Source organism: Antechinus flavipes, chromosome 3 (assembly GCF_016432865.1).
Source record: "Antechinus flavipes isolate AdamAnt ecotype Samford, QLD, Australia chromosome 3, AdamAnt_v2, whole genome shotgun sequence".
Classification (NCBI taxonomy): Eukaryota; Metazoa; Chordata; class Mammalia; order Dasyuromorphia; family Dasyuridae; genus Antechinus; species Antechinus flavipes.
In genome coordinates, this window is record NC_067400.1 from 361,036,229 (window position 1) to 361,060,512 (window position 24,284).

General features: G+C 32.1%; 1 protein-coding gene across 12 annotated transcripts in view; it reads left to right on the forward strand.

Moving 5' to 3' along the window:
- The window catches only part of R3HDM1 (R3H domain containing 1), an 88,848-nt gene that overhangs the window by 39,933 nt on the left and 24,631 nt on the right, over positions 1 to 24,284 (forward strand). For 6 of the 12 annotated variants that reach the window (XM_051985787.1, XM_051985788.1, XM_051985794.1 and 3 more), the window contains 10 exons: positions 709 to 817; positions 900 to 995; positions 1,208 to 1,245; positions 1,330 to 1,380; positions 1,497 to 1,723; positions 4,148 to 4,402; positions 6,513 to 6,664; positions 8,723 to 8,824; positions 10,703 to 10,972; positions 12,319 to 12,442. In XM_051985787.1, coding sequence (XP_051841747.1) covers positions 709 to 817; positions 900 to 995; positions 1,208 to 1,245; positions 1,330 to 1,380; positions 1,497 to 1,723; positions 4,148 to 4,402; positions 6,513 to 6,664; positions 8,723 to 8,824; positions 10,703 to 10,972; positions 12,319 to 12,442 — 1,424 coding nt within the window. The remainder of the gene's footprint in view (positions 1 to 708; positions 818 to 899; positions 996 to 1,207; positions 1,246 to 1,329; positions 1,381 to 1,496; positions 1,724 to 4,147; positions 4,403 to 6,512; positions 6,665 to 8,722; positions 8,825 to 10,702; positions 10,973 to 12,318; positions 12,443 to 24,284) is intronic. The other 6 variants (XM_051985790.1, XM_051985791.1, XM_051985799.1 and 3 more) reach the window with 3 other exon arrangements.

Below are 24,284 nucleotides of genomic sequence, written 5' to 3' on the forward strand. Positions count from 1 at the left end.
TTAAATAAGAAAAAGCCTTGAATTCCCAGAAGAATTCGGCAATAATAGTAGAATGGCAGCATTTCTTTACATCTCTGTTAAGGGGAAAATAGAAAAAGATTATCTCAGGTAAAATGAAAGGTATTCATAAAGGTAGGTCAGTCAGTCTCTTTGGATCTACAGTATCACATACATCAACATTACAGTTGATCATACTTTTAACCTTTGGAATAATTGTCTTTAAAGAAAACATTGTACACAGCAACAGCAAGGTTCTGTGATGATCAGCTGGAATAGACTTAGCTCTTCTCAGCAATTCATTGATCCAAAGCAGTTCCAATAAATTTTGGTTGAAAAGTGCCATCCACATCCAGAGAGAAAAAACTATGGAGACAGAATGCGGGTTGAAATACACTATTTTGACCTATTTTTTTTTCTTTTGTTTGTTTGTTTTTTTTCCCAAAATGACTCATATAGAAATATGTTTTAAAAAGTGAATGTGACACATATAACCTATAGCAGATTTCTTGCTAGCTTGGGGGAAGGATAAGGAAGAGGAAGAAAAAAAATTGAAACTTAGAAAAACTTAAGTGAAAACCATCTTTATTTGTAATTGGAAAAATAATGTAATTTTAAAATAAAATTTAAAACAAAATAAGGTAGTCAAATCAGTGTTTTTAGTTAAGAGTCAACCTACATTATTATGCTTTCTGTTCTTTTCTTTTTTAGACCAGATCAGAAATTTAATGATCATATCAAGGATGATAAAAGTGAAGACTTTCAGAAACGTTATATCCTTAAAAGAGATAACTCTAGTTTAGACAAAGATGATAATCAGGTAATTGTAATTAAAACGTTTTTCTGACTATGACATTCATTCATTCTCAGTGTCAATATTCACAACTGTTATTTTCATTTAGATGAGAATACGATTAAAAGATGACAGAAGAAGCAAATCTATAGAAGAGCGAGAAGAAGAGTATCAGAGAGCCAGAGATCGAATATTTGCCCAAGATGTATGTAAACTAAATGTAAACTTATTAACTTCAGAACGTTGAAATTGGTGCTGATTATTCATTTGAAAAATCTTTTTATACCCTCACCACAAATATTGGGTAAAAGCTTCAAAAATTGAATGTTGCTTTGTTGTCTGTGAGGTTTTATTCTTTATAGGTACAGTATGTTGTTGGCCATAACTCAGCATTTTACATTTATCCTTTCTTTTTAGTCCCTGTGTTCCCCAGAGAGCTATCTTACTGACAAAAGGTAAGTAGGTTTTTGCATTCTTTTTTATCATTATCTGAATTCTGCTGACAGTAATTAACTAATGCCTTCTTAAAATTCCAACAGAATCCAAGAAGAGGAGGCAAATAGTACACAGCAAAGACGCCAGATATTTAGGTACTTGATATTTATTTTAAATTTTTTTTTAAAAATCCCTCATGCCTGTTTTGCCACCATCTTCCTATGTTCTTAAAAGCCATATGTATTTTCAAAGTTTATTTTCTAAATTCCAGAGTCAATAAAGAAGCATCTGGAAGATCAGCCACCAGCCATCAGAGCAGCACTGAGAACGAGCTGAGGTGCTCCGAGCCCCGTCCCTGGAGCAGCACAGATTCTGATAGCTCCCTCCGCAATTTGAAGCCAGCTGTAACCAAAGCCAGCAGCTTCAGTGGAATTTCAGTTCTGACAAGAGGGGATAGCTCTGGAAGCAGCAAAAGCATAGGCAGGCTTTCAAAAACAGGTATAAATGTCTCTAAAATGTTATGGAGCAAAATAATAACTTTCTTGGTAATTTAATGTTTTATTATGTAAAATTGTAGCATCTAAATATCTCTGGAAGCAATAATTCTTTATTTATACATGTATATATAATCAGAGGCAGATTTTTAAAAAAAATTTTTTTCAAAATAAAAAGATTTGTAAGGTAAATTGTAGAAATTTGTTCAAATTAAACTTCTTTGATGAAAATTTATCTCCCTTGCCCAAGTTATAGCCAAGAACTTCAGCTAGAATATAAAGAAATAACCATATTGGTAGTGGGGCAGTTTGGTGGCACAGGTGGCAGAGCCAGAGACTTGAAATCTTTCAAGACCAAAACTCAAATACAACTTCAGACATTTACTAGCTGTGTGACTCTGAGAAATTACTTAAACCTGCTTGCCTCAGTTTCCTCATTTGTAAAATGAGGTGGCAAGAAAACCCCAAATGGGGTCACAGAGTCAAATATGACTGAAATAACTGAAGAACGAATCTCAGTAGTAGTCTTTTTTTTTCCCTAAGTACTCCAGTGAACCTTGAAGAATATTTGGATTTTAATAGTGTGTTTCTTCATCTAAATTGAAATTTGTCGAGTTTGTTGTTAAATGTTTTTGTTTTCTTGGAACATGCAGAGAATAGGGATTTAATATACCAGGTTAGATTTTGGAAGATTCTAAATGACCAAAGTATTTTCCCCCTTGTCTTTTTTTTTTTTTTTTTTTTTCTTAACACTACATTGGCTCATGACCATTTTCTCTCTTTTTTTTTGTCTGCCTCACAACTATTAAGTCACACAACTATCAATTCCTTTGTATGCCTTTATTCTTGAACTAAAATTTCTATAAAAGTTAGCAGAACTCTTATTCTGTTTTGAATGAACATTCACTTTAGACATATGATTTTAAAGATGATTTCTGGAAGACCTGTATATTTGACAATGACAAAATTTTTGGAAACTTTACTTTATCATTATTGTAAACTGCTTATTTCAGTGAACCGCACTTTTTTTCTAATCTTATCTTTTCCACTTCTTTCAGAAAACAAATCAAAATACTTTTAATGGTAAATAAAAAGATATTGTTTAGTATTGTGAGAGTTTCTGTACATAAGAAACTTATACGATAAATATATGATCGCCAGAAATATCTTACCACAATTTGAACTGCAGATAAAATAAATGAATCACCTGCAGATGTACTTTGAAGTCACTATATGTTCTGTGGAACTAATTTCTGTAATTTTCTTGTTAATTTCAGAAGAAAAGAAATGTTTAATATTTTTTCATTAAAGAAAAAAATTATTTTTAATAGGACAATGGCCACTATTAATAAACACTATTTGATAAGAGTATTCTATTTGGAATGGGATCCTGAAAATGTACTATATTTGAGTTTGACACTTGAATTTAAACCCTAGCTTGGCCATTGTCCAGCTATGTAACTTTAGACCTCTCTGTAAAATGTAGGGGTTGGTCTTAACCTTTGAGATTCTTCTAGTCTTTGTTTTTAATCAGTGTTCCTACCCTTCAGAATTTAATTTATATAATTATTATATAACTTTCCAGAAAAATACTGAATCTCCATGTATTCTGTCAACTTTGACTTTTTAGAGGCTGATCATCCAGAGCTACTCTGATTTTCCCATCTAGTTGCCTACTGTTTTAGTCACTTTGTTGGTTTTTTTTTTTTTAACTCAGGAGGACAGATGAGGAATTGTTGAAACTCAGTGAAGTTAATTTAGCAGTTTATTTAGAACTTCAGCATGGAGAAGTTGAAAAATTAATGATAAATAGTGTTTATTTTCTATTCCTGCAAATTCATTTTATATAGCATCCCATTTTCATGGAGAATTGGAGGATTGGCTTTATTTCTGAAGATAATGTAAATTCCAAATGCAGTTCTTAGAGAGTTAACAACTTATTTGAAAGGATATATAATGTCATTTAACTTAATCTTCCTTCTGAATCTGAAGAAATTTCAGATACATTACATAAAAGGATTTCTGATGCAAGTTCTTAGGCCTTTCAATATGTTATGCTTTTTATTATAAAAAGAATTATAATCTGTATATTCCTTTGGTTTTTATCAAAAAGGTAAACTGTCAATTTGGGTTTTGGAAATTTGCTTGATATGTTTTTTGGCTGCTTAGTGTCTGTTTTTATTAGAAGACTGTTTGAATCATATGTTTTGGGTATGTAAGTTTATTATTGTAAATAGCTTCTGTATGCCATTTACTGTAATAAACTTACTTAAGAAAAGAGTATAATTTAACATGAACCTGTGTTTTTATATGCTAACTGCATGTTATGCTGTATAAAAGTATATGATAATTTTTTTAAGTCTGCATTTTTAAATGACATATTTCTATATCTAAATAAAAAATCAATTTTTTATTACTCCTTTCCTAGGTTCTGAGTCTTCTAATAGTGTAGGGTCATCCACGGGCTCTCTTTCTCACATCCAGCAGTCTCTTCCAGTTACAGCTCTCAGCCAACCTTCTCATGGTCCCCCTGTCGTCTATCCAACTGTCAGCACTAGTAATTCTCTTTCCTTTGATGGTGGCCTAAGTGGGCAAGTTGCACCTCCTAGCACTAGCTTCTTTTTGCTTCCGTTGGAAGCAGCAGGCATACCACCTGGCAGTATTCTGATCAACCCACAAACAGGTTGGTATCCAGATATAGATGTTATAGATATTTTAGTCAAGAACTCAGGAGTTATTTGTAGAATTAAACCATTTTGTGAAATTTTTTTAGTCTTTACCATTTTTTTGTGAATTATTTCTTCTTAAGACCTTGATATTTTTGTTAAGAAAAGTTTAAATGTTTGTAATAATATATTTTTTCTAATGTGAACTTTGTTGCATCTCCTTATTCTAGTCTGAATGATGATTTAGATGAATTAATTAGTTGCTTTTCTTCATAAATTACCATGAAGTCTTCTAAGTGGTGGTTATCTTATTCTCTTATAGCTATACTTTATTAGCACATTTGTTATCCAAGAATATAACATATCTAAGGGGTTTTAACAAGTCCCATATATAATTCATTAATCCCCATCTTCTATTTTTTAGAACCTTATGCTTATATGTGATTAATATATTAGTTTAATTTAAAATTAATTTCATATAGTGAATTCTTACTATGCAAACAATATTGTTGAGGGTATTTTTGGAAGTAGAACAAGAGTACAAGAGAAGACAGCACTTAAAACAATCGATAAGGAAATAAATAAATAAATATATGTATGGATCAATTAAATAAAAATTACAAAGAGTATATAAATCAGTATATTTTCATTGTCTTTTTTGTACCTACTATTTTTTTCCCTTTCAGGAAATAATGGTTGAGTGTCTTGCTAGGTAACCTAAGAGTTTGTTATAGTACTTAGATTGTAAATAAATCTTATCAACTAAAAATAGCATGTTATTCCCAAATAAGACATATCTTTCTTTAAAGGTGACTGTTCTATGCTAGGAGAATAGCTTATATTATCAGCACAGCTTATACCTGAAACTATACTTAAGAAAGTTTCTAGAAAATCTGGCAACTAAAACAGATTCAGCAGATCTTCAGAAAGAATAGCAGTGTTCTTACTATTCAGTTGTACATTTCCCATTTCATTAAGAAAAAGAAAAAACACTGGTAGTGAGACTAGGGAGCCAAAAGGAATTATTTCCCTATAGAGAATTTTTCTTCTTTAATACTTGACATATGTTACTTTAGTGTTAAAACTTAATCCAACAGCAGTGAGGAAAAACAGTGAGTGTCCACCACAAAATATAAAAGAGCAACCGCTCCCTTTATTGGAAATAAATTGAAGGTACTCATTATAATTATTTGAGTTCTCTATTATTCCTAATCTAATTGGGTGGATACATTCAGTAAGGAGGTGTCTTGATAACCTTTTCCAAAGAATCTATTTCAGTATATGCCAGATTTTGGACTGAGCTGGGTTTCTTCCCCATATTTGCTTTGGCTAATGTAGGATTCAATTAGGCCTCTTTCATCAGCAATAAATGAAGTAGCAGAACAGAACTAAAGTTGAAATCTCTCCAGTTGTATCTAAGACCAATAAGGAAAGCCCACTAGAGTTTATCTAGAAGGATTTTAGAAGTGCTTTTCTTTATTTTAAAGAGATGCTGAATATTCTTAATTGTATGTGTACACTCCTTAACTTTTGTTTCTTATTTGTCAAGGACCCTAGGATCATGGCTTTCATTTGGTACATATTTAGTTACATTTATGGTCATTGCCAAGAAGTTCACAATTTTTCTTTAAGAAAATGAAAGTAGTTGTGGTCCTTGCTGATTTTAATGTTTTTGGTGTGCTTACTAAATAGCATTTTGTTATTTGCTTTGTGTAATTGTAAGTGCTACTCTTAATTAAATACTGAATAATGTAACATCCCAGTTAAAGCTTTAAACTCTAGATTACAAGGGCAAGGGAAAGAAGAGGTTTAGCATGGTTTGTGTGACTTTTTAGTTAGTTTTTAAAAAATAACTCTTGATAATCTCATTTAAATGACTTTAAAAAGTTGCAGATATTTTTTGTCTTTTTAATAAGCATAATTAAATGCTATTTAATTTAAATACAATATAAAATTGATATATCAAATTTGTTGCCATTCTCTACAAATGAATGGATTATAAATGTGATAATATTACTCAAGTATAGTATCTACCTTTCAAAATTATTTTTTTCCTAATGTGGCACTATGTTAGTACAAACTATACTTGGCATTTTTTCAAGTCTTCATATTTTTCTCCTTTTTTAGGTCAGCCCTTTATAAATCCAGATGGCAGTCCAGTTGTGTATAACCCTCCTATGACTCAACAACCTGTTAGAACTCAAGTGCCTGGACCTCCACAGCAACCTCCTCCTCCCCAACCATCTCAACAACAAGCAGCCAATCACATTATATCACAGGTGCACATATCCTAGATTGCAAGATGACATGTTTATCTTCCTTCAATTAGTTTGGGGATAGATTCACTAACTTTAACCTGGGAAAGTGAGGGTTTCCTAGAATCTTAACCCTCTGTCTCTTTTCTGGAAGACCCCATACTTCCATTCCAATACTTAATGTATTACAAAGACTTTCAACCCGTATTAACTCTTGGACCATTTTCTCCTTCATTGAAATTGCTCACATCACAGAATTACTTATAAATGATATCCTAATACTCTAAAGGGAGCCAGACTTTAAAACTTTCAGGGCTCCTCAGCTAAATACTTGCAAATTTAAAAATATAAATTAATGGTATTTTTTTCATCAGTCTCCCCAACAAATATTTAACCCCTGTTTCACAGTGCCAGCAAGGGAGAGGAAAACATAACAAAGATATAGCTGTTTGAAAGCACAAGTAAGCAGTTTGCTACTATAATTTAATATATTAAGCTGTTAGAAGAAACTGAGTTGAATTTCTCGGTTTCCCCATGAGACTTTAATCTTGTTCCCTACCACACAACGCATTTGTACAGGCTCTTTTTATTTTTTTAATCATCATTTTTTAACACCATTTTTGTTTCATCTGGTAGTAGTATGGTAGGTCAAGATATCTACAGAAAAGTTATGCCTAACTGGATGTTAAGATTTCTTTAATTGTCTCTTAATTAGAAATCTGGCAGTTAATTCAATTTGAGACATATTGTTGTCCCCTTTTTTTTTTCCATCTTGGAAATTCGTAAGACAGCCAAATACTGTTCTTCAGATACTTCAGCAAAGTGTTGACATTCTGGTTGTACCTCCATAGCTAGCCTCTTAAGTTCTGTCTTTCATTTTAAATTCAAAATTGATTCTGAGAACCTACTTAATAGTTTGTTAGGTTTGGAGTGGTAGAAAGGTTATGTTTGTTTTTGTTTACATATTCTTAGTGTATTGTTTTGTGGCAAAAAATACTTTTCACCCATTTATTTCTTGTTTTTTTATTGATCATTTTGAGGTAACTTCCTTTTTTTAGATGGTTCTCTTTACTTTTTTTCTTAAACTTGTAAATTTTGAATTTCTTTTAAGCATTATCTTTGGAGATGTGTCTTTCAGAGGAGAAAGATTCCATGTACACACTTTTCAACTAAAAGTACGGTTTTTAACTGTGGTATTCTTGTGGAAAAAGTACTAAACTAGAAATGAAGCTCCTTGATTAGCCTTTGCCAGGTTATTTAACTTGCCTTAGTCTAATTTTTTGATTTGTAAAAATTTGTAAATTTGTAGAATGTAGAATGGTAGAATGATTGGTAACATGTGCTTGCTTTCAAGTTTTTGAGAGATACTACTTAAATGTAAGGTGAGGCAAAGTGAAAATATAGTATTCTTTGAAGATGCTCCATATGCATTGGAAATGGGGATTTATCTCAATATTTATATAAGTGTGTGTATTTTTTTCCCTATTGCACATCACATTACATTTTTTATATAAAAGTGATTAACACTTAAAATCATAGCTACTTTAGAATATAAAGTCATACCATCACAGGTGCTTTTTCCCAAGCTATTTAAGAGTTTTCACCAATTTTGTGTTCAGAGTGAGAGCTATAATTTTTAAAATTGTATAGCTTGCTTAGACACTCCTTCCACAGAGTAAGGATTAAGAATAAGAAATTTTTCTCTTAATTCTGAAACCAAAAATGATGTTTAAAAAAATAGAAACTAAAGTTAACTAAGTAAATTACCTATTTCATTTCAACTTCTATTGCTTATTAAATAAAATGAACTGAGAGTCTTGGAAATACTTTTATTTTGATAAAAAATACTAATTCTATAGTAAGTATAAAGACTTCAGGAAGGTTATATATTGTTTCCTGAAGTTTTTATTGGATAGCATTCTTCATTTAGTATTTTATTTTAAAAGCTTTCTATGTTATGTCAGTAGTGATTTGAAAAGTTGTAATTATTTTAAATTAATTGTTAAAGTATTGTAACTTTCCATTTTATGCATTTATTTTATTCTGACATTAATCCTTTTTGTAAACCTGTTACTTCTTCAGCCAACTCGGCCTCTGCAGTCTTCTTCACAGCCTGTTCAGTACTCTACAGTCCCTTACCCATCCCCGCTCCTGCCAGTCTCACCTACCCAGCAATATACTGTGGTATTATATCTTCTACTCACCTCCTACATTCTTTTTGTGGGTGAATGTTTGATGAACGCCAATGTATGGGGGTTTTTTTGTGTGTGAGTGTGTTATTAGCATAAAACAAAGGTGCCATCTTAATTTTTAAAGACTAATGGATACATATGCGAGCTTTAGGAAGTATCCATCTCTTTCATAAACCAAAAAATTTAAAAATTTAAAAGATAATATTAATCACTTTGTCGCTGATTACTTTCAATCTAGTCTTTTTCAGCCTTCTCATAAAAAAAACACTTTTCAAATTATTTCCTCCCAAACATTGGATCTTATTTGATTTTATTCCCAATTGTGGCAAGAAAATCTTATTTTGCAATTGAAATTTTGGATTTCTTCTGGTTTGGGACTTCGGTATCTTCAATGCCCTCTTTTGTAGTGTTGATAGCAAATATTCAGGGTAACTATAGCCAATGTATCTGTAGTACATTGTCCTGAGAAGCATCAACACACCCAAATTAGGCCATCCATAGGTACTTCTAGATACATAAGATATGAATGACAATTTTAGAGACTTTTTTTTTTTAAGTTACCATATCTGAGTTCTACATATTAGCGGCTCCTGTAAGGTACTTTAGGAGCCTCTCTAGTTGCTCTGTAAAATACTATCATTGTTCAGAATATTTTTAGGACTCCTCACATAAAATTTTCTTTGTAGTCAAATTTGTTTGTCACATAACAAAGTCATTTTCATTACTTTAATGATTATACATTTTTTCCCCAAAACAAATATTGCCCAGCTTAAGCACCTGGCTTATTTTATTACACTTGTCTCCAAGTTTCTGATTTTTTTTATCTGATCCATTCTCAAGTAATGATTTGCTAAAACCATTGAGGCTTTAAAAAAGAATATGGAAAAACTCTGGTAAGAATCAATCATAGGAAGCATTCAAAAAATGTTTTAAGTAATTACATTAATATAGTTCCAAATTATTTTCCAGAATATATAATTCATAGCTCTACCAACAATGCACTGGGTATACCATTTCCCACAATCAAAATTATTCTGTTTTTAAACGTAAAATTTCCCTTGCAAGTCCTCCATTTGTCCCAAATATATAATTCATGATTTTTATCTTTTGATTATTTCAGCTTCAACTTAATGTTTTTAAAGTCATCTATTTAGTGTCAACTTATTTTCAAAGTTGATTTCAGTAATGGAAGTGTTCTTATTACCACAGTCTGCCTTGGCAGGTTGGGCCCCCATTTGTGTAATTCACTTCTTTTCCAAGGCAACAAGTATGACTGTGTTTTAATCTTTAAGTCTTTTATTGAATAAAACACTTGTAGATCATACATCACTTCTGTTTATCTTGAAAGTTATTAGTGGCAAAGACTTTTACTCCAGTCTTTCTTTTGCAACAGCATGTTAAAGAGGAAATTATATACGTGGATTTTAAGTTAAAAAAATAATTCATGCCCTTCCCTGCCCTTTGAAGTCCTTTTTCCAAATGCGAGTATAATTTAAATTGTAAATCAGTATCATAATTATTTGTTTTACTGTTAGGGCTTTATTTAGGTCTGCAGTTGAAAAAGTTTTATTTAATTTCAAATATTAAAGACTTTTGTTTTCTGCATTTGTTTTAATTTCCATTGATTTCTAAAAACGTATTTTTTTTAAGTATAACTACTAAATTATTTTAATCCTGTCTTAGACGTTTCCTTTTCCTTTCATTTTTCCAGTATTGTACTTATACATAATCACTGGATGGGAGCATGCTTTATTTGTTACAAAACGTTCATGTAATAATCTTAATTCCTCAAAAAAAAGGTATTTAGTATTTCTTAACATTATCATCATGTATATGATTATTTTAACATGTTTTAATCTCTTCCCTATAGCAGGACAACCTTGGATCCCAGTTTAGCCATATGAGTCTTGTCCGCCAGCCATCTGCTGATGCTCCTGACCCTCATGCCACTATGTTCCAGTCTACTGTTGTTCTTCAGCCATCACAGCAGTCTGGATATATTATGGCACCAGCCCCTCCTCCAGCACCACCCCTCCCACCTGCCCAACCAATCCCTACTACTGGCTATTCTGCCTCTGGTCATCCTGTAAACCAGCAAATGCTCCAACAACAGGGATATGTACAGCAGCCCACGCCTCAGGTACAAGTTTGTTTTTCCTCTCACCAATTATCATGCAAAAAATAAATAATAGTTTACTTACCTGTAGTCAAATATATTACAGATGATTTAGAAACTTTCTAAAATGGAGTTAAAACATTAGCTTAATTGTTATTTGATAGAAAAGCCAAAAAAAAAAAATTCCAGAAAGAAAGACAGCATTCTTGGACTAAGCATTCTTTTTTAAGGGATGAACTCTCAGGATAACCTCAGGATAGACTTGGTTTCTAAAAAAGACATTGATAATTTTTCAATATGATTGTTTACCCTCTATAGTCTTATATATTATTTCTTATGCATTTATGCTATTCTGAGAAGAGGTCTGTAGACTTTTCTAGAATGCCAAAGAGGCCTTTGGTGCAGAAAAAAAGGAAGTAGAGATTGATTCCTTGATTGTTACTTCATAATCATATGTATATATGTGTGGTTTTTTATTTTTTAAGGACATTTGACCGAATTTGTTGATTTAAACTATTTGAAAGTAATTTTAACTTATTTAACCTCAGAATTACTATGAATGAGAAAAGATTTGGTATGTGGTTTTTCCTTCCTTGTTTATTTCACAGATATAGACACATTATCAAGGGGAATTTAAATATTGGCTTTATGGCCATATAGTCATAACCCCTGGGGTTTGCCATCTACCTTGCTGTTGAGTCCTTAAGCTTTCCAGATCTTCCTAGGCACTACAGATGCTTTCTCTTTTATGTGCTGCCTTTCTCAGCATGTGAGTTCCTTGAGAGCTAGGGCTGTTTGTCTGTTTATATCCAAAGTACTTGGCAAAATGCTTGACATCACTTCTGATAGTCATAACCATAAGACTGGTCATGCAGAGATAAATCTACTCTACACTAGTTTCATGAAGCATTTTTTTTTTTAAACCAGCAGCCATTTCAGCTGAATCTCTTTGACACTAAGCAAGAGTCTCTAGAACTTTATGAAGGATATAAGTTCTAGAGGGGAAACTAGGGACTCTCCATTGTTTCTTACCTTAAAACAATATACTGGAGAGTTAGGTGATATTAGTTCGGACGATATCTAGAATTGATTGAAATTGTTCTCAGAGAGAGATGAAATCATTTAACTCAGATTTTTTGGCTTTTTGTTTTGCATCAAAAAGGCCAAAAAAGGGGTGGGGAAAGGTAAGAAGTAAACGAATATTTTTTAAGTTTTGAGAATTGTTTCTCTAGAATTTATTTAAAAAGAAAAATTGTTTTTCTTCTTTATATTGTTCATCATGTTCATTCATCTTGAACCTTCGGGTATCCAATAATAAAGGAATACAATGTTGATATAAAATGTGATTTTTCCAAATGTTTCTGCTTTAGATTCCAGCGTGTTACTGTGCTCCAGGGCAGTATCCCTCCAGTCAACATCAGTATCGCCCAGTTGCTTCCGTCCATTATAACACACAGCCAAACCAGGCACTGCCACAGCCTGCTCAGCAGACAGGTTAGTGGCATTTATTTCATGAATTTCAGCCAGTATTGCTACTTTCCACATTTTTTGATTATATCAACCACCAAAACAACAACAACAACAACAACAAAAAAAAAAAAAAAAACCCTTGGTTCATCCAGTAACTCAGAAGTAGAATACATTTCAGTGTTTAAAGTAGATCAGTTGATTGTGGGGAGAATTAAACATGCTCCCATTAAAGCAATGAGGCTATTTGATACAGTTATCAAATACCACTCAGAGCCTTAAAAGTGATTGTAAAAAGGGTTGCAATAACAATATTAATGCAAGAAACAGCAAGGCATAATGCCCGCTATCTGCATAGTGTAACTCCTTTTTGCAGCCTAGTGGAATTACATGGAAAGGTCAGAATTTGGATTGAGATGGAAACAAATGCAACAGGCCATATTGCAGGGTCTGCCTTGTGCAGCAGCTTCCTTTAGAAAGACCAAGGCCACCTAGTACGTGTCTTTTTGTACGTCTTCAATGTTACTTTTTTGTTTTTATATTTTAGCTTAGTGGCTTTCTGATACGATATTACTTTAAACAATGTGCAATCTCAAATAGTTTGCCTTGCCTTTTTGGGGAAGCGAAATGAACAGATGTGGAACTCAAAATTTTAAAAAACAAATGTAAATATTTGTTTTTAAATATAATTGGAAAAATAAAATATTAAATGAAAACAATGGGCAATTTACTATTAAATATGCAGACTATAAGTGGAAATATTTCTTAACCTTCACTTTTTCCTCAAGAAGTTTCTAGAAACATCTGTACTTTCAAATGAAAAGTTATAAATTTTTATGTTCATGCTTTATGGGGTTTATCTCCAATCCAACCTGTTTCCCTTTCCATAAGATGTATAGCAATAACCTACCCTCTCATAGGAGCTCTTTTGTTATTTAAATTGAAAATTCCAGCCAGCTTCTTAAGGACAGTTATAGCATTCTGCTGTCATTTGCTTAGAGAATTATAGAAACAGTAACATTTTTGGGACTTGAAGAGATGAACTTGATGTTGTAGTGATTCACCCCCATCAAACAGAAAGCAAGAATTGAACTGATTTCTTTTGAGTTCCATGCAGAATTTTTTAAGTTACTATGTAGTCCATATAAAACAGCAGAATCCACTCTACACAGCCTCTCTACATGAGGTTGTTTGGAAAAGTGGAACTTTCTGGTAGTGTTTCTTCGTTCAGTTTTACTCACCCCTACCTATTCATAAACCTTCCCCTGTTCTATAATCACCAGATGGTCTAGATACATTTTTTTTTTTTTAATCATTCAGGGTAGATGGTCTAGTCTTAATGGTCGTTTACATTTTTTTCATGCTTGGAAACTTCCCAAATTCTAACATATTATACTTGTTAATTAATATTTTTTAATTAATGTATGATTTTCTGGAACTTTTATATTGCTGTAGAAATTTTATTCAAAGGTGGGAAGAGAGGTAGTGTCAAATAATCTATAGATGGTGTAGTTTTTAATTCATTTTTTTTTAATCCGAGAAGTGATTATAATAGCCAGACAAAAGTACTCCTCTCTCCATACTGGATGAATAGCCAGCCTTGGAGTCAGAAAAACCTAAGTGTAAGTCCTGTTTCTTAACACATATTAACTACATAATCAGGAGCAATTGCCTTAACTTGTATATATGTCTGTTTATGGAAAGAGTTTACATAATTAAGAGTTATATTCATCTTTATTTTAAAGGTGAGATACTTTATTTGGAGATGAAATTTTCATTCATTTTGGATAGGAAGGATAAACAACCTTTTCAAAACATCCATAAGAAAGAGCACAGTAAAGTATTTTCTTCTTGTTGACCAAAAAAGAAACTTGTTCCCACATCCCAAATCATGCATTTCTATAATAGGCAGTTTCTCTTCAAACGGTATTAATTCTTTATCCTTCTATGTAATAGACATGACCTGTTTTGATTAGAGCAGTTCAATTTGATATCATCATTTTTCAAGTAAAGCTTCAAAGAGGGAAAATGAGAGAGACAGACAGACAGCGCATGCATGTGTATGTGTGTGTGAGTGTGTGTGCGCGTGGCACAAATTCTAATGATGAGCCTTTTTAGAAAAATCTGTGCTCTGGAGAATGAGCAGATTTTCTATTGCAAATTGTAAGAATTGTAATATTTTACTAATTTCCATTTTCACATGTAAAACTGATGTTTCATGTTTATTTTTAACTTATTAAAACATGATTTTTCCAACACTGCACCATCACAGTCTGATTAAGATGGTAAGTAGCTTGGTACATTCATCTCTGCCTTTTTTTTTTTTTTTTTTCATTGTCAGTCACCTAGTTATCAACCCATATAAAGACAAGTAACAGCCTGTTTCCATCTCTAGGAGACAAGCAAGTTACTATTAGGGAATTTGGTTACATAAAAAAAGTTCATAGTGGCTTAAGTATTAGACAGTATTTTGAGAACATTAATAAATATGGAATTTATTTTGTTTACACAGGTCTAGATGATATAAAGGATATTTTAAAGCATATGATGTAGAATTTTAGCCCTAAAAAATAAAATCTTTTTCTATAGGCTGCTTTGGATATGATCAATTGTTATACATGTTTCTAGTTATTTTCCCGTTTTGCTTTTCCTCAGCTCAGAAATGCAGGAATCTTCTCAGTATATTATAAAAGATTTGTCTAGCCATGTTTTACATCTGAATACATAAATATTTATATCAGTAAGAGTGGAATAAAATAGTTCCAAGGCTATTATGGAAATAGAAAAGGGATTAATATCAACTTAATATTGGGAATGAATGTGCTATCCTTTTTTTTTTTCCTATTATAAGATTACACATTCACTTAACCCCAATTGCCTAAGCAAAAAAAAAAAAAAAAGATTACACATTAAAGCCATTCAAAGCAAGATTAGATCTGGAAATAGACAATGAAGGTATTGTGTTTCTCTAAGCCTTTCAGAATAATGTCTATTGGGACTAGTAAATGATGTATTTCTTGATTTAGTAGATGAGATGTAACATATTTGGTCATAAATCAAAGTACAGATCAGCACATTATTGTAATAAATATAGTTTTACACAAAGCCATTTCCATAAGTCTGACTATAAGGTAATATCTGCCCCCTTTTAATAACTAAGTTAATTATAATTTGATACACAGAATATAGCTCTGTAAGTAATAAAAAGAATTCTCCCCATGAAACAATTATAATATCAGTGTTTAGGTGTGTAATCCCATGGGTATTTTTTTAATAGCTGGTTTTACCCTTATTTTTTAAGAATTTGTCATTTAACCATGTTTGTTTAATATCATGGAATAATTGGCCTTATTTGTGAGCTGTTGGATTCGGGGCCGTAGCACTGTCTGAGAGGTTTACATTTCTCACAGTGAACCGGTCTCTTTTTCAGCTGCTTCCTGGCTTCTTTTTACTCAGGTTTCACTGCTTTTTAAATGCTGTATTAAAATTTAACATGTTCTGCTATTTTCCTAACATGCAATGTCTTTTAATCAAACTCAACATAGTCCAAAAAACAAATGTTTGAATTTTAATTACCACTGATTTAATTTGCTTTTTAAAATCCCTGAAAGCTGTTGCTTTGATTTCTTTTCCAAGGCAGGTTTAGAAGGCAATTCAAGACTGATTCAGTTTGGTTTGAAGCTAACCTAATAAAGTTTATGTCTTATATCATTAGAAAATATCAACTTTCTCCCTACTATCTATAGAACTCTGCTCAGGCAAATTGTCCTGCAGTACAGCATACCAGATCAGCCTGGCACATTTTAATGTATTGTGACTTGGTTCCTTCAAAACGTACAGTGCAATTGTGTTAAGTCTTTTTGTTTCAATATTGGCTACAAAAGCTCAAAGTTATCCTCCCTTCCCTCATAGGACACTGAAAAAGAGTTTCTGATTTTAACCATGAGTTATTTTTTTTTCCTATTAATGGTTGTACCTTCTTTTCTGATAGAAGCTATTGCATGTTAAGTCTTGTGTATAAGACTTTAATCTGAAAGAGCTAGAGGAATCGAATTTTTAAAAAAGATAAATTGATCCAAATTCTTGTGTTTTGTTTTTGTTTGGTTTGGTTTTTTTTTTTTTTTTTTTTAGGGGAGGCACTCCATGCCTAGGGTGCATCAACTGATTTTCAGGGTAACTTTAGACAGCTTTTGCCTGTTTTTAATTGGATTATTGAATAAAACATCCACTCTTCACCTATTTTGCACAGATTTGGGCTTTACATTATAATTATAGCTCTCATTATATCCCTTTTCTTTCTTCCATTAAATGTCTTTTACCTGAAATCTAGAGCAAAGACATCTGGTAAGAATTCCCAAACTATCCTGGATGAACAGTCCTATGAAGTAATCTGATATTTGCCTAATAGTTTATGGGGTAACCTGTATTTTGACATTTTTATCAGAGAGGAATGAGAAAAAAGTAACAGAATCAATGACAGTATGAGCATTTGGGCTTTCAAAACAATCTCCTGCGATCTCATATTACTAAGTTTGTCTATATTCTTCATGGTAACTAGGGAAAATTTAAGTCTGAAATAAAAATTTAGAAATAAAAGTTGCTAGGCCATGGACCCATGAAAGGTATGTATAAATTCAGTGACAATCATTTACAATTCCGTAGACATTCCTGATTGTGAAATGCATTATCCAAAACAAAAGGTCTTAGAGTTGGTCAAATATTTTGCCTTTCATATAATCTTGTCCAATATTTTTCTGCACAAATGAATTAGAATTCTTCTAAAAATATTAATCCTGACTAGTGAATCTATAACTTCATATTTAGGGCTTTTTGGTTAAGTTTTCTTTTTTCAATTTTGTGTGTGTTTCAGATTATTTCCTGTTAATATTAAGTATGTATGATAGAGGTTATTTCAGATTAAATCTCCAAAATAAAAACCAGTCCAATCCTTTTCTGCCGAATACTGCATTACTTTACTGTTGTCTTTCGGTTGAGGTGAAATAGATCTAAAAATAGAATATTCTTTGGAGCCCTCCAGGGAAGCCGTTTCAGCCATCAATTCCTATTGTCCCAGTTCTCTCAGCTTTGGAGAATTGATTGTGCTCATCTGTGAAAGTACCAAGAGAAACAGGATAATATTTCAGCAGTGTAGTCTTTTAACAAAGGAAAATGAGAGTTAAATAATATCAATATTTATGACATGTAACAGAAAGCCTGGGTGTTTTTGCTCTGTCTTGGATAGAGTACCTTGTGCTTATACTCCTAAAAAAAAATTTTTCCAGTTACCTGGCTATAAGCATACTCCTACAAAGATCCTTTTTTGCATTTGGTTAGCATTATAAAATTGGGTTTATCACACTTAAAAAACATCCCCAAATATTGACTTGAAAAAACATTTGAGAAAAAAAAATTTTAAATATGACTAGGCTCATGTCATGTTTTTATAGACTTTTAAACCTGCTCTGGGGTGTTGTACAATGCTTCTTATTTCTTATCCTTTTCACTCTTTCCAGGACCTTGAGAATATCTCCCCTGACACTGGATCTTCCTTCCCTCTGTAATTTTGCAGCTACATGGACTTTACTCTTTTTCCCTTTGATTTGGATAGTTAGCCGACTTGGCTTAATTGGGTCTGTGACAAACCATTCTTTAAACTTTCTTTTTTTTTTTTTTTAATACTGCTTCAAATTAAAAAAAAAAAATGTCAATTTTTCCCCACTCTCCATAATTAAAATATATATTGATCTCTTTTGTTTTTATAGCATCTTCATTTTCAAATAGATACCTCTTTATTCACCTACCCAGCAAGTTTTCCCCTGTAACAAACTGAAAGGGATGAGAATTGGAAGGGTTGTGGGGGGGAAAACCCTGCAAAAATAAACCACACTGCAATCAAGTTTGAGAATATGTGCCAAGGGTTCCTGAAGTGTTTTGTGTCATTAATCCCTTTGCCAGTCTACTGAAACCTATAGACCCCTTCTCAGAATACTTTTTGATACAGAATCACAAAGAAAATCAATTACAATTAAATACTTTTACCAAAATACTTAATAAAAAGTTCATGTACCTCAACTTAATAATCAATGGTATATGAAGTATTACACCATTAGAGTTCTCCATCTCTGCAGGAAAAGGAGATGCAATTTCTTACTTCTTTTTCAGGGCATATTTGATAATAATAATTACCTAAAAATCAATTTTTTTAACTTTCATTTTATATTGTCATTTTTGTTTTCCTGATTATTTCATACCATGTTGGTTCATTTTAGTCTTTTCATATGTCTTTGAATTATTTCCATTAATTATTTGTTAGTGTTGAGTTTGATACATTCATGTATCCATGTACTAGGATTTATTGGGCACTGAGTAGGCATCTATTGTGTTTCTAATTCTTTAATATTAAAAAGTGCTTTTGGAAATATATTGTGGCATGTGAAGTCTTTCCGTATTTGACCTCTTTCTGTTACATATTAAACAATCTTCTTTATCAGATTTTATGAACAAGGGGATCAATTATTTGATAACTAAGGCAGTTTTCTTTTTCTCATGAAATTAGTTTGTTCACAGTTTCTCTGTGAAATTTTGATACAGTATCCTTTCCTTATTAATTTTTTTATTTTCAGCATAACTTATTTAAATTGATCCAAATGTAGTTGTTTTGAGTACATATCATCTCTTTTTCTCATTTTTTTTCCTTCTAGTTTTATGTTGATTTTGACTGTTTCTCCTTCAAGACAGTATTCTGATTCTTCATAGAGAGCCGATTCCAGGAATGACTCCCATGTTATTAGTCATTTCCTGTGTGTTAAGAGACAAGTTAATTTTTTCTGATGATATCTGTTACTCATTGTAGCTTGTGCATTCCCAGTTTGACTTGTCCAACCAAACAGTCCTCCCATAAGCATGAGACAAAAATAATTTCCCACGAGACCCTCCCTTCTTCCCTCCCTCCAAAAATGTAAAAGATCTGTTAAGATTTTTATAACAAACTCTTTTTTCAGCTGAGATATAAGATATAAGAAAGGGGGGAAAAAGACATAAGTTCCTAAGGTCCCAGAATTTTCCCAGCAAAAATCACAAATCAATTTGTATTAATCAGAGACTTTCTAACAAAGCAACATTTGTTTGTGAAAGAACTTGTATAAAAGAGATTTTCATCCTGGTGAACTTGAGATTACTAAATAAATTAATGTTGTGCACTCAACTCTTCCCTGAAGAATAGTGGTACTGACACATTGGACTGTAAGATTATATTTCCAGATGTGTTGCTCCTGGAGAAAGTTTTCTAAAGAAAATGGATGAGAAAAACAACTGCATTAGACCAAGTGCACAGTGAGACTGCCCAACACAATGAAATTGAGAGATTAGTTCTTAAAGTATGTAAAAAAAGGAAAGATCCCAAAGAAATGGGGAAGGATGCAAAGTGGAAGAATCTTAGACTTTATTATTAGCCCAAAAACCTGATCTAGAAGATATCAATAACATTTCACTTAAAAATTTAAGCATTTGACTTAATGCAGAGCAATAAGGTATTTTATGCTCTTTTCCAGCAAGTTCTAATCCCATGCAAATCCCATGCATATGTCAGAATCTTGAAAAGGTAGAATTGCAATAACTTGATTTGACTCTGATTATTTATGTCAAGCAAACATAAAACAAGAAAATGTATGATTCCCAAAGGTTCCTCTACTGTGGAGGAGGTCCAACACAAAACCAAGGTGAAGAATTTCTTAGAGATAATAAGAATTTATAGATGCCCCTGTCTTTTGGATATTTTGTGATTAGCTTCAATCCCTATAACTTGGAGAGATCTATAACAAAACTCTTCTATATGGAGGAGTTTGACCACTCATGTCCCAGAAAAAAAAATTTTTTAAATAAAATTAGTAGGTGAAGAGCAGCTATTGTCCATTGTATATATTTGGATGAATAAAAAAAATCATTTATTAAGTGCTTACTATACATTAACCACTGTGCTAAGGATTGGAGATACAAATGAAAAAGATAAGACAATTCCTATTGTCAAGGAGTACACATTTTAATGAGGGGTTCAACACATAGAAGAATGATCTGCAGTCTATAGGTCAGCTATTAGTACATGTCTGTTGGACAGCCAATGTTAGTAGACACTAATCCTAAAGTTAAATTGAAAAAGAAAAACAGAATACATTTCCTTCTGGGAAACTGCATAATTCTTTTAATGATACCAACCTCCCTAAAACAAAAACCTGTCTTCTACACCTGTATTCCTCCAGTGACATATATGGCTACATGTCTTGGAGTACTACATTCTCAGAAGAATTAAAGTCGAGTATGACTCAAAAGGCATTGGATTCAGACAAACTATGTCTAAGCAGACTGTGGCATTGTAACAGGGTATTGTGGGTCTTTCTCATAGCAAAAGGAAAGAAACACCCATGACCAACTCACATATTCCAATGATATCTGTACAATGTTAAGAGATAATATAAATACTGTTGTACTGAGTTGGTAGAGTGTAGACAGACATGGATGGGTTTCACTCTGCCTCAGTGGAAAGAATATCTACATTATTGAGCTTACAGATACAGTAGTGATTGGATAGTTATTTGAGAAACCTTAACTATAATATAATAGGCACCACTGCTAACAGTTTTACTATGTAGTCTGAAAACTGCTTTGTTCATATTTTTGAATACTGTGAAAGTAATAACTATCATTCCTTAATTATTTAACTTCAAAATTTGTGTTAAAAAAAGTTTATTTAAAATCTTACTTATCTCCTTAAAGACTTATTTCAGAGTTGAAAATAAGCAGTTTGATTCAGATTAGATTTTATTTATATATTTATTTATTACTGGGCACCATAACAACTGCCTTTCTAGCAGGAACCATAATTGTAGCTACTAGCTTATTAATAATAATCTCAGTGATTCACAAGGCAAATGTTACCATCAGTTATATCAATATAATTCTCATAGCGAATAACTTTTACTTTGTGGAATCATTAAAAATATCTCTGAAATCAAGAAACATAGCTGATTCCTTCTCATACAGAGTCTAGCACTAATCTCTTCCTCTTGAACCTGTCATGTGACATTGAGCAAGACCCTTAATCTTTCTGATCATCATTTTTGATGCTTCTCTGCCAGGATTGTTAGTTAGCAGGAAAGAAATTTCTAAATTGTGAAATGCCTATAAATGCCATTTTTTAATCGTATTACTTTAGTACTTCAAAATCCACTAGTAGAATAGATAATCTTTCTACCAATACCCTTCACGTGGATCCAGCACATGGAAGTGATTACAAAACTATGTGAAATTGGATTTCCATTGAGAAATGGAGTCATCTATGAGGGGAAACATAATTTGAACAAATGTCAACAGGTGTTTTTTTAAAAAATCATGAAGACATGAAACCTGCATGATCATATCTGTCACTATCAAAAGTAGGGAATCTTATTTTTGAACAATCTACAAAGCTATAAATGGTATTTTATAGATTGGCATGTTAACCATACTATTAAATCAGAAAAAGTGTTCAGGGCCAGGGGCCAGTCACACACTTAACAGAATACTCTCTGGGATGGTTGTGGGGTTAGAATAGTACCCCTTGATTTTGCAGGGACAATCTATGGAGCTACAAAACAATCTCATGTTTGGTCCCAAAAAATATACAGTCTTCAGGAATCATTTGCTTTAAAAATGTATTGGACTTATTTCTTAGCAATACACCAGTCAGTGGGGAATAGGGGAGGATAGAAAAAATTATTCTCATGAAATAAAGACTATTTAAAAAGTAAGAAGTATATGCTATAGTATTACTCATTTTTACTGAAATGATAATTTTGGTCACTTTTTTTTAAAAAGTCTATTGGTCTCAAGCAAATAATCTTTATTTCTTCATTTGGTGAGTGATTTCCTTAAACTGCTTTACTCCCTCTACTACATGGATTTTTAATCAAACATCTGAATTCAGATATTAATTTCAGGGTGTCTGTCAACTTAGGTTGGAAAAATAATTAACATGCTCTTCAGTTCTGAATTTAGACCACAAAATATTTTTCAGAGAAGAGGGTCCATAAGCTTCACCAGACTTCCAGAGAGGCTCATGATACATGAAACATTTTTTTTAACTACTTTAATTGTATGGACTCATTCTCACATTTCAGTCTAATGTACATCTTGTCTGTATTCTGCCATAAAAAAAAATCAACACGATAAACTAGAAACCTTCCTTGGTCTTATACTATGTCCTGAGTATAGTTAGCAGTTCTTGGATTGTCCATCTCATATTTCTTGTTTTTGCTGCATTACTAGGATCACCTATACAACTTTTTCCAATGAATAATATGATTTTTTAAAATTTTAACTTTTGATTGAAGCATAATGCTATGTTTTGCACATAGTGGCCTCTATAATCTTTTACAGATTACAGATTATATATATATATATACACATATATAAAATCTATAACCTATAATCTTTTAATATCTACCTAACTAATCAACTAACATGTTGACCACTGGTGATATATATTAAAAAAAAAAAAAAAAGACAAAAAGTAGTCTCAACACTTCAAAATCCTAAAAAAAAAAAAATCACATATTCTTTTCAAATACAATTTGAATATATTTTGTGTATGCTTAGGTAATGTGATTTAATATCAAAGCTATTACCTTCAGGTATGTTGTCTTAACTAGATTTGATCTATGGAATACCATAATGACATTGAGGTATCTCCTTCACAACATATTCTACAGCGATATACTTAAGACATGTAAAATGTGTAAGATAATAAATTTGTGAATTGCTATGAAGAATACAGAGATTCATTTCTATCCTTATAGTCTAGGAAATCGGACTTAAAAATGTGAAAAGTTAAATAGTATTAGAGGAGGAAATCAAAATACAGCACAGAATTCAAGGCCTACATTACCTTTGCAAATTATTATTTGAACCAAACCTAATTCTCACATACAGTTGTAAATAACTTGATAAAATAATGTAAAGTACTTTAAATACCTGTGGAGGGAAAGCAATGATTTAAATTTGTTATAGAACTGAAATCCTTTTATAGGAAATTCCACAGACCATCTCAGCATGTTGTTATTTGTTTCATTTTTACATCAACAAAATCTGATTGTGATATGTACTTTGCTTTGAAATAACATTCCTGAGCCCGAGCTTTCTTTGTCCCAAGGTTAGTAGGGAAAAATATCATTTGTAACATGGGGGAAATAAGGAAGTGTCTTGCATACCTTTATCATCTTTTTCCCTTTTTATCACCATTCCATTCCCTTCTTTGTTCTCCTAAATCTTTGTGTACACAATGGTGTGTTGGTGTATGGTTTGTGACATTTATGATATAGAGTAGCATGAAAGGAGTTTGAAAGATAATTGTGGAACCTAAAAAATTTAGGAAAAGCCTGCTTCTCTCTTTCCTTTTTTCCAGGTGTACTTTCTACTATGAATTCAAAAAGGGAAGAACATTCACTAAACAACATGCAACCAGTTTCATAGGATCATAGAAGTTAGCCTTTCACATAGATTATTATCCATAAGGACAAAGAAAGCAATTTTTATACAGAATTATTCATCTCAAAGAACATTGTTATGGAAATATCTTCATTATATAGAATCTTCTTCTGATTCAGTTCATTGTCTTTTGACTTAACTTTTGTATTAACATTCCTGTTACTTGGTTCCTAGGACTGTTTCTCCCTCCCCTCATCCCAACTCCAATAGCTTTAGAGCAGTTGAATACTTGATTTAATTATTTAAACCTAGAGCAGCATAATTGGATGGTGGTAAGTTTCCCATCTAACACAATGATGCTGTTGTCTCTGAGCACCAACATCTGAGGTACAGAATTGTTGTGATTCCTCTT